Genomic DNA, 11518 nt, shown 5'->3' with positions numbered 1-11518 from the left:
CTAGAAATATGGTCCTGAGGGACACATAGGAAATGAGTGCGTGTAATTAAAGGCATGAAAAGAGCATGTCCCATTAGTGAGAGCAGAGGAAGTGTCATGGCACAAATAGGTGAGAGCAGGTTGGAGAGGTAATACCATTATGTTGGGAACAAAGACTTTCAGTGCACCCGTGATTAACCATTATCACTAGCTAATCACAGGACTTGCTGATGTTTTGAGTACACAACAATCTACAGTTTTCACACATTTATTTAAAGCAACAAAAACAATGATGTTAAAAATGTATGCTGATGACGTGGAAGAGAAACAATTATCAGAGGTGGTCCCTGCTAGAACACAGTCTTGGAAATATCTAGTACTTCACAGTTAACAATGAAAAACCAACAAGTTCATTAAAATACTGTTATCTTAACGATGTTCAGTGAGGTCTCTAAAAACTAGGCAAACATCTAAACTTAGTGGCTGGCTACAAATCTACTCTATAGACTACTGTATATTAAAATAGAAATATTAAAATATAACCTAATTTTACATTTGAGTGCAACATGTTATATGGCATTAAAGAGTTACTGAAACTTACGAGGACATTATCACAGAGCTGAGTACACACTAAACACTTTGTAAACTGAGAATGAATGCACATTTCTAAGTGAGGGATTATGAAACAACTGCATAAGACAAACCAACTGTTTTAAATATCGATAGTGATTTTGTCCTCTCTTGTTTGTCCGCTGCCCACCCGTCTTTGACCCTCCAACAGAAACAACAGCACTATAAACCAGCGCTCCCCTAGTGACTTCTGTTGTGCTGAGCTTTCACACTGTCTGAAATAGGTGGTCGTACCCGTGGCGATGGCGCCAAACTGCTCAGACAGCAGCCACACCTCCCACATAAGTGTCAGTGCATTCATAACAATCATGACTACAATCCAGAACTCCTCCCCTATCAACGTGAGCCACGATGACAAGCTGTGACTGCCTGCAGACATCTTATCATTCAGGTAACTTGTTGCTGTGGCAACAAAAATAAGGTGGGCAATCACCATGGAGAGGATGAAGAAGAGGAAGAGGCGGTGGTTCCCCCGGCCAATGCACTGGTTCAGGAAAAGGCAGTGATGGTCATATTCTTTAATGCACACTTCACACAGCTTGCAGTGTTTTGTGTAGTCAGGCTGAAACAGCTGTGAGGAAAGCAAGCACAGGATGGGAAGGAGAGTAACAGAGAATTACTTTTGGAATAATGTAGCCCATGAACCAGAAAATGTACATTTTAACTTTACTGTTCAGAGAGCTAATACTTTGAATTACAATTTTTTATTTTCACTACTGGATGTCAATCACCATAACATCTACAGTGGATACTGTACATTATATGGCTGTAAGAGTGTAGTGGAAGGGAAGACCACATGAAACCATATGCCAAGTGTGAACCTTTCTATATCTAGACAGAAATACTGCTAAATAGATAGTTAGATAACTAAATATATAAGTAGATATAGGCATATAAAAAAAAAAACAAATGCAAAAAACAAACAAACAAAAAAACAAACAATAAAATAGTGATCTCTCGAGACACCTCACCTCACAGTATGGACAGAACCTGTGAGGGCTCTGGTTGCTCTCTACCAGGTCAGCGATACAGGAAAAACGAGGATCGGCATCTGCTCTGTCCAGTGTCCCGGGGTCCTGAGTCAGAACCTTACAGAACAGGCCAAGGACTAGGGAGAAGTGGACCATCGATACCTGGACTAGAGCACTGCTTGGCCACACACATTGAAAAAGTTAAGGATGAACCTTTGTTGTTTTTAATAAGCAATATCCTAGATTACATTTACCCTGATCTTCTGTGTATATTTAAGCAGACATTATTTGGGACGCATGAACGAGCTCACCACATTTCACTGCATTATGCTCATTTGATTTTATTCATTGAGTACATAAAAGTATGGTTTTAATGGTGGCATTGGAAGGAAGGGCAGAAAGAAACATAAAACACCGCAATTCATCCTCTGTCGATTGTGACTATTCAAAGGACTGTTCATCACTTTGTGGATACCTTGTCAGGAACCAAAGAGTTGGTCAAAGTACTGCTTGGCCTGAGGGTGGTCCCATAATCATTAGGAATCATCCTGCAGGGAGCCATGATTACTGCCACCAAATTTTATGGAAATCTGGCCTTTAGCTGAGATATTGATCTCCAAAACAATGGGGTGTAAGGACAACTGCTGGCAGGACCACAATGCCAGATGTTCCAGTAATCTACATGTGGATGAGATTTTAAATCAGCTATTTTCAATAAGGATAATAGGCATTATTTTTCCATAAAAGCACAGCAGGGTATGGAACACACCAGCTATCAGGGTTCCCAAGTAGATCGGGTTGGGTAACCTGGAATGAAGACAAGATGATATCTACAGTCATGTGAAAAAATTAGGACACCCTTTGAAAGCATGTGTATTTTGTAACATGTTTTAATATATGGTTATTTAATCTCAATTTTAACAATACAGAGAGATTAAAGTAATACAACTAAACAAGTAAAACTGAAGAAAAGTCTTTTCAAGATCTTCTGTAAATGTAATTCTACAAAAATGCCTATTCCAACTGAGGAAAAAGTTAGCACACCCTCACATGTATGCCCTCTTAAAATGGCTCAAATCACACACAGGTATATCACACCAGGTGCACATAATTAGTAGATCGTTACTCAGCATTTTGAATGAGGCTTGCCCCATCTAAACCTCAAACATTTAGTTTGGTGTGCTCCTGACTGTTGAAGTGAGAGTGAGCACCATGGTGAGAGCAAAAGAGCTGTCAGAGGCCTTCAGAAAAAACATTGTAGCAGCCTATGAGTCTGGTAAAGGATTTAAAAAGATCTCAAAAGATTTTGAAATCAGCCATTCCACTGTCCGGAAGATAGTCTACAAGTGGAGGGCTTTCAAAACAACTGCCAACATGCCCAGGTCTGGTCGCCCCAGCAAGTTCACACCAAGAGCAGACCGCAAGATGCTAAAAGAGGTCTCCAAAAACCCTAAAATGTCATCTCGAGACCTACAGCAGGCTCTGGCTACTGTTGATGTAGAAGTGCATGCCTCTACAATCAGAAAGAGACTGCACAAGTTTAACTTGCATGGGAGGCGTGCAAGGAGGAAACCTTTGCTCTCTAAGAGAAACATCAAGGCCAGACTGACATTTGCCAGAGAGAATGTTGACAAAGACCAGGACTTCTGGAATAATGTTCGTTGGACAGATGAGTCCAAAATTGAATTATTTGGACACCAGAGCAGAGGACATGTTTGGCATAAACCAAACACAGCATTCCAGGAAAAGAACCTCATACCAACTGTGAAGCATGGAGGTGGAAGTGTCATGGTTTGGGGCTGCTTTGCTGCAGCAGGACCTGGTCAGCTCACCATCATAGAATCCACCATGAATTCTACTGTGTATCAGAAGGTGCTTGAAGAACATGTGAGACCATCGGTTAGAAAATTAAAGCTGAAGCGGAACTGGACCATGCAACATGACAATGACCCAAAACATACTAGTAAATCAACCAAAGACTGGCTGAAAAAGAAGAAATGGAGAGTCCTGGAATGGCCGAGTCAAAGTCCAGACCTGAATCCCATTGAGATGCTGTGGGGTGACTTGAAAAGGGCTGTACATGCAAGAAACCCCTCAAACATCTCACAGCTGAAACAATTCTGCATTGAGGAGTGGGATAAAATTCCCTCAGACCGATGTCAGAGACTATTAGATGGCTACAAGAACCGTCTCACTGCAGTTATTTCAGCCAAAGGAGGTAACACTAGCTATTAGGGGCTAGGGTGTGCTAACTTTTTCCTCAGTTGGAATAGGCATTTTTGTAGAATTACATTTACAGAAGATCTTGAAAAGACTTTTCTTCAGTTTTACTTGTTTAGTTGTATTACTTTAATCTCTCTGTATTGTTAAAATTGAGATTAAATAACCATATATTAAAACATGTTACAAAATACACATGCTTTCAAAGGGTGTGCTAATTTTTTCACATGACTGTAAGCAAAGAGTTATCACAATCTATTGAACTACTGATACACATTTCACATTTTTGTCAAACCTTTGGTACGTGGTCATGCGGTGGTATTGTGTGAATATGCTTCTGGCCAGCCAGGGGAAGAGCAAGCCACAGATCAGCCCACCATAGCCTCCCAACATGGCTGCTATCAGCAGGATGGCAGCTCCACTCAGAGTTGGAAAAAACAGTGTCCAGTAGTACAACACTGGTGAGAAAAGACACATAACATAAATGTATTAGCACATTCAAGTACATTCAACATACAAACACACACAACACCTTTAATGCTACAATGCTATTGTTATAATCACTGTTCTTATTATAATAACCATCCTTCTTGTTTTTATTGCAAGACTAATGATGAAAAGACAATACATACAGCATATATACCGTATACAATAGTATTTACCATGAGACTCCCTCGGCATGTGGTGTATTGGCTCATTAATGTACCGACTCAGTAGTTTGGTGAGTTGCTGATGTCTAGAGAAAAAGACACATTATAGCATTGTACTTATCAGCATCAGGATCCCAAGAGAAACAGGTAACCTGAAAATGCAAAATGAGAAATGTGAAAATATTGCATACTGAAGGGTGTTGCAGTCACCGGTTTGTCAGGGTTTTTCTAGATATTTCTAGAGACAGCAGATTCACCTGAATGTTTTCCCCAGTTTACTGAGATCCAGTGGTGTGAGGCCACTGTGGTTCTTCTGATGGAGCATCCTGCATCCCGTTTTCTGCAGCAGTGACCAGCACACCTCCACCCCACCCCTCTCTGCTGCAACGTGAAGTGGTGTCGCTCCCTGCTGGTCAACTGCATCCGCAGTACATCTCTGAAACACAAAAGCATGGGCTGAGGTGCACAGCAGTCAGACAGTCACATCTGCACTGGGCCCTGGTTCAAAAAAGCATTATTTCCATGTACATGGGCAAAGATTAGCTTTGTGTTAAGGGACCCTGACTTAGGGCCACAGTTACATTTAAGTGGATGGATTATCCTGCTTCTGGTGCTATTGCAGTTGATAGATACTCTTCCAACAGCACCACATACAGTCACAAAATGACTACAGATCTTAATCCACACCTATTCCAAAAACAGGTTTTATTGCACAGCTTTTTATAGGCTTGCATAGCTGCCTTTTTGTGCTAAGATATTAAGCTGAGCTTATTTGACGAACATGGCTGTCTACAGTTTTATATGAGTGATTAATGACATGCCAGAGTGAGATGTGGTAAATGTGTGGACATAGGAAGTCAAATGTGAGAGGTAAGTGACCAAAACAAAAAGTTGAATCAAGTCACAGTACGCTGTTGCATGTGGCTTCACATGGTTTCACATGGTTTCACATGGTTTCAGCAGCAGCAGTTATTCTTGCACTGTGGCAACTTATTATTTCACTGTAAATGCACCATGCTGTAGTTGTATTTCTGAATTCAATCTTTGTCTATTTGATCTTTATTTTCATTTATGTTATTTTATTTCATTTAAACACTTCTCATGCTTTGTATTAATTGATTTTATTCTGTTTAGGTGCTTCTTGTTTTTAATGCTTTTTTTTGGCAAGTGTACACTAAATTGCCTCTGTGTCTGATATGTACTATGTAAATAAAGCTATGTTAATGTTACCATTCCAAACATTTTAAGTTTCAAAACGTTGAGAGGATGCCCAAACGTAAGCATACCAGTGAGTGAGAGAGTGAAAACTATATCATACCTGGTCTCTGAGCAAATACCGGACTACCTCTGTGTTGCCTGTGGACGCAGCCAGGTGAAGGGGTGTCACCTGGTACATGTCAGTGTCTGAGAATCGGAACATTCCTGTCTCCCATAAATAGTGCACTGCAACACTGGAAAAGATGACTGTCGGTTAGTGTGTACATAATACTTCACCTATGTCTGTGATTACATTGTTATAGAGATAAGTGATCTGTTGATTCTTTTCTCCACTCACATGTTGCCCCCAGTAACTGCATGATGCAACGATGTTTTCCCCTGCATGTCTATGAGGCGCAAATCAGCTCCATACTGCATCATTTGGTGTATGATATAGATGTTTCCTTGCCTAATGAAAGTCAGAAGTACCAACTGTTATTACAGAGGCTCAGGCACAGGACAAAAGGTGTAGCATTCATATCATGGCATTGTCACCTCGAGAATCCTGCTTAACACAGTGACCTAAATATTCAGCTGTCACTTACCTGCAGGCAAAATGGAAGGCTGTCTGTCCTGCATCACATGTCAGGTTAGGGTCAGCTCCATGACTAAGGAAAAGGTCAACCAAGGCACGGTTACCATGCAGGGCAGCGTAGTGAAGTGGGGTGAAACCGCCCCAGCCTAGATGGAGACAAACACATGCACATCACAGTTAGGTCTGAAGATGCTGACCTTCAAACTGATCTGCAGTCTCAGTGACTAACAATATAAGCTTGACACAGATGCGTGGTCTGTCAACCTGTTGATCATTTAAACCCTCTGGAGTTGGGGTTAGGGTTCCCTTCGGCACAATGTGACTTTGTGCTGTGTTGTCACAAGATCTGTCCATCTAGATCTGTGCCAGACCATCTCACCAAGGAGCTGCAGCAGGGTAAGGTTTCCCCTTGGCAAAATCACATTAGGAGACCCTGAATCATGACAGTTTTAAGTGGTGCTTTGAAAATAACATCATGTACAGTTGTACTTGTTCAATGCTATAATATTTGCACATTGTAACTTTGCCTGGGTATGATACAGATTTCAGATGATTAAATGTCCATTATGACATAGGTGTAACAGGTTAGTTCTGCTGATAAAATCAGTAGTTTTGAGGTTTTGTAATGAGCAACAGAGGGCACATTACTGACAGATCAAGGCTAAAAACTATGCTGCCAGGAACAGAGTAGCCTCGTTAATATGTTGTAAATAATAGACCAAGGCCAACAGTGGCACAAGATGTTCTTTATTGTTCTTTTTCTACCTTACCTTTTCGCTTGAGGACTGCTCGATCATTCTCAATGAAGTGTATACACTGTTCAATATTTCCTCTCTGTATACAGTCAAATATGTCTCCACCGCTAACTGAGCACACGGGCATCGGATGCATTATGACGGGTACGCAAAGGCAACCTGCTGTTATTTCCGCAGAGAAAAATAAACGGCAACGGAAACAAAATCAGCTCATCGGCCGAAGCGCTACAGCACCATCATAATAACAGGATAAAGTGAGAAGGGAGATCATGCAACAAAGTAACGAAGGCCTTTCATTGTGCTAAAATGATTGAGACAAACCACGCCCTGGACACTTCATTGGTTAGAGCCGGTCACATGACTCTGTGACGCATCTGCGTCAACAAAACGCATGGATCCTATAAATATCATAGCACTTCAAATCAATGTCGCCAACTTAGCCACTTTATCGGTAGGTTTCGTGATTTTAAGACCCCTTTACCGACAATTATTTTAAAAAAAGCGACTAGCAACAAACCTAGCGACTTTTTGGACAGAGCACTTTCTCTGGAGGAGAGTTATCATTACTTATGTTATGTTTGATTCAATTTCTTGATAATGTTGTAATTGCATGCATGTGGAGTATTAAGGACATGGTGACTTCCATCAAAATGGTAAATAGCAGCATAGTTTGTTGTCAGAAAATGTGGGCACCATATCCTCACAGGAGCCCACAGCTTGTGATTACTGAACAAGGGTGTAGATTTGGTCTCAACATTAAAATAAAAATTCCCCCCAAATTATGAAAAAAAAACATTTTTTTCTTACTATACTTGCATAGTGTAAAAGAATAGCATGTTTTCTGGAATTACCATTATCAGCTTTTGAAGATCAGTGTCATATCGCCGCCTGGACTCTATTTAAAAGCGTTTCCCCGCCCTTGGTGCTATGTAACAAGCGGCATGTCCGCATGGACAAATGGAACACAGCCTGATTAACGATGGCGGTAAAGAAAGTAGTTGCGCTGGCGTTAGCAATCATCCAATCACCATAAAGAGCTGCATGGAGTGGGCGGGCCGCAAGTCTCTTGAATTTGAGTGGAAACAAGCACAGGTGTGTTTGCTAATGTCCGTCAGAGCTTAGGGGTTTCTCCCCTCTCTTTCATTTAAATACGTTCGTTTGATGCCAGGAAATTACTAAAGGAGCTGGAGTTGCAAATCGGTCCTTAACTGATCCAGTGCGATTAAGGAGGCTGGCTAAGAATCTCTACACTGGCCTGTTTTGTCCTGAGAAATGAGACTGACTTGATGAGCTCTTGAAGGGGCTGTATCAGTTGAGGGAAGCTCAGTCACCTTTACCTGAGTCCACCGCTGCCTTGGATGAGATGACTGCAGCAGCAGAACTGTAACCTTTCCTCTGAAGTTGATGGATTTATTTTTTAAAAGCTGTACAAGTGTTTCTTGACTCTATTTGAAAACTGAACTTTGCAACTTTACCTTACATAAGGGCTAGGTCAGATGAGTAAATAAGCCCTGAGACACTCAGTTTGGGTATACATGTATTTGCCTTATTTTCTGTGATGACGTGATGAGAATGACAGCAGTGATGAAAACTGGGTTGTTAACTGTACAGGTTGACATTATATTGTTATTCCAGACTTGGCTGTGGCCTGATTTAAAAAGAAAAAAAAAAGTCACAGTATAGTAAGCTATTTGGTTTGTTAATTTTACTTTGAAAATGTATTTTTGTGAATGCATCTCCAGTTCCATCTGTCCTACACTATTTTTTGTCAATTTTGTGTTATATAACATGAGCAGCTGGAGGAAGCAGAGGTCTGGCTAGCTGAAATTAGGAGAAAAGCGTATGTGAGGTCACTTGCATGCAAATTAACATGTGATGTCATCTAACCTTTTTTCTGTAGGCTTTAGCTGCTTTCCATTTAAATCAGTTTTCAACACTGCCTCAGATGTTAATTAGCTCTGGGACATAATTCGACATACTGGGATATAAAGCCAGATGCATGTTTTTTCAGAGAATTAACTTTTTGGACTGTAGCCTGTGACATATTTAGGCTGAACTCTTAGGCAAAAATGTATTATATGTTTTGTAGGAAACAGATTTTGATTGGTGACATTAACTACTAAAGGTAGTCACATCAGCGATGGCTCTGTTCACTTTCAGTTGTTTAATTGACACTACTTTATCATGCAGCATAAAGTTATCAGCACAGGAAAATCACATTTAATGACATTGTTTACACCTGTCTTTTTGCTGCTAAAATATCTTGGTCAGTGGCTCATTATTAATGTTAATGTTTTACTTTTGAGATGATCTCCTCAGGATCTTTCTGCTGACAGGATATTTTCACCACAAGATGGCGCTGTTTAACTAATTTAACACTGCTTTTATTTTCTGCCACTAACAAACTCTCAGCAGTTTCTCAGTCTCAACATTCCACAAGCCTTCAGACCATGCTAACACACTTATGACTGAGTGCCCAAAACACATCTCTGATTTGGCACCTTTTAATTACTGAATTCTTTGGTCTTTCTAAATCTAAAGTTTGTTTTCTATTGATACAAGTTCATTCCTTTACTAATCCTTTAACACTTTTTAACACAGTAGAGTAGGGTTATCTTTTTCAGTTGTTACTATTAGCAGATAAACAATAAATGTAACATGTTTTTAGTTATCAAAGCGTTGTCAAAATAAACCTGTAGCTACAAGCTGTTTGCTGGTGAAATGGGACCCTTTCAGTGTTTCATATCATGCCAAGCTTTATATGATTAGCCTTCAAAAAACAAATGCAGACAGAGGGAGGGCCCCATACAACTAGCTAAACAACTTATTTCACTTCTGCTTCTGTGAGGAAGTGAGAAAGCACATGACCTGTGCCAACTGACTGCTCTGCTTGTTCAAAGTTCAGTCGGCTTTGGTTTAGATTAGTAAGGTGTGCGTAGAGTTGTACAAAAAGCTTTACACAGTAAGCACTACTCCTAGCATATCTCTGCTTGTCTTTTCCTCCGGATATTGGAGCAGACACGGAACACTCTGTCTGGAATTACACAGCACAGATGACGGTGTCCTCCTAGAGCCAGGAAACTCCCAGATGGCTCTCACACAAGTACAAGTAAGTGCCTAACTATGTTTGAAAGGAGTATTGGCAGTAGATGAAGTGTCATTGTTTACTCGGACATACTTGGAAAAAGTCAATTTATGTACGTGTTACTTTTTCATTTCACAAATGTTAAGTGGACAGCACTTACATGGTACTTTTCTACCTTACCTGGACAAAGAGATTTATGGATTCACCCATTCATGCACATGCTCACACTGATAATGGTGACTTTGGATGCTTTTGCACTCTTGCTATCAGTCTTTTTCACATGCACACTGTGCACAGAAAATTGTCACACGAAACGGCAAGCTATTAATAAACTGGAATGTGAACTAAGTCTCCCTTTGCTTAGTGTACCATAATAATGACTGTTGGTTCTGGCATGTCAGGTTAGCTCTTTCTAAAAACATTTTGCTACTAATCACGACTGCATGTCTCAAAACCACAAGTACCAGAATATCACTGTAATGAGGAAATGAAATTGTCTTAAATGGGTCCTCAGTTAAACTGAAACATGCTTGCATGGGAGCAGGATGTCTCATCCACAACTGATGTAACAGAAGTGTAACACTTAGAAACCTCCTATGTGAAGGTATTCAAACTGTAGAGGAATTACTTCACAGTATCCAAAGCTTTAACAACATTAGGCACAGTACTGAGTGGGCCAAAACATCCTAGGGTTTTATGAGTGGCACATCAGTTTGACTCTATGAGCAAAAGGTTTTTTCCCCACTTGTAAGTTACAGGACTGTTAGGTAGGATAATACTAAACTGATAGTACCTAAATAATGCACTGGAGCAAAGGAAAGCATATGATCACATACATCTTTGTGCAGACAGTGTGTTCTGGGTCTAGGGGACAAGGACAGACCAAGAAAATATGATTAAAAGATATTTAGGTTATTATTCAAACTTGGAGTATTTAAGAAAAGATGGAACAGTCATCTTAAGTTCTGAGGAGTCTTTCTCACTTTTGACTCTCTTTTTCCCCTCCAGGACCAGACTGTTAAAGGGCAGAGGATCAATAAGGAAACCGGAGAGTTGAGCGCTTCAGGGGAGTTGTCTGTCTCTGTGGAGTTGAAAACAGAGAACGTGGAGGGGTCTTCTAGGAACCCTCACCTCCCACAAGAGCTCAGAGAGCAACTACAGGAGCTGGAAAGTTGCACATGCTCGAGCCCTGACCGCAGAGTGGACCATGTTTCTTCAGAGCAGAGAGAGGAGCATCTGGTCAAAGCCCTGTCTCTTTACGTACAGGTGCAGACCTGTATTTATTCTTTCAAGCATGTAAAGACAGTTGATATATCAACACACATAATTTTACACATATCCAACAAATGCTAATCCAATATCAATTTGCTTATACCTAGTACATGCTTGAATGGAGTAGGAAGAAGTCAGACTTATCCAGTCCTACCCCATGACAT

The 11518-nt window shown here is 40.5% G+C and overlaps 2 protein-coding genes across 2 annotated transcripts in view; one reads left to right on the top strand and one right to left on the bottom strand.

Annotated features, from left to right (window-relative positions):
* Positions 1-6: 6 nt before the first annotated feature.
* On the bottom strand, positions 7-7335 carry LOC109961047 (putative ZDHHC-type palmitoyltransferase 6). Its single transcript, XM_020601577.1, has 10 exons — positions 7013-7335; positions 6253-6388; positions 6006-6116; positions 5769-5901; positions 4708-4886; positions 4463-4536; positions 4096-4258; positions 2305-2387; positions 1581-1771; positions 7-1180 (listed from the first exon to the last, which is right to left on the bottom strand). The coding sequence occupies exons 1-10, from the start codon at positions 7131-7133 to the stop codon at positions 692-694; spliced, it is 1680 nt and encodes a 559-aa protein (XP_020457233.1). The 5' UTR covers positions 7134-7335; the 3' UTR covers positions 7-691.
* A 771-nt stretch (positions 7336-8106) lies between these two features.
* The window catches only part of wdfy4 (WDFY family member 4), a 45759-nt gene continuing 42347 nt past the window's right edge, over positions 8107-11518 (top strand). The window contains exons 1-3 of the mRNA XM_020601869.1: positions 8107-8380; positions 10016-10106; positions 11091-11348. Coding sequence (XP_020457525.1) covers positions 8361-8380; positions 10016-10106; positions 11091-11348 — 369 coding nt within the window. The 5' untranslated portion in view covers positions 8107-8360. The remainder of the gene's footprint in view (positions 8381-10015; positions 10107-11090; positions 11349-11518) is intronic.

Source organism: Monopterus albus, unplaced genomic scaffold (genome assembly GCF_001952655.1).
Source record: "Monopterus albus unplaced genomic scaffold, M_albus_1.0 scaffold52.1, whole genome shotgun sequence".
Lineage (NCBI taxonomy): Eukaryota > Metazoa > Chordata > Actinopteri > Synbranchiformes > Synbranchidae > Monopterus > Monopterus albus.
The sequence above is the reverse complement of the archived record's forward strand: the minus strand, read 5'-3'. Positions and strand labels throughout refer to the sequence as shown.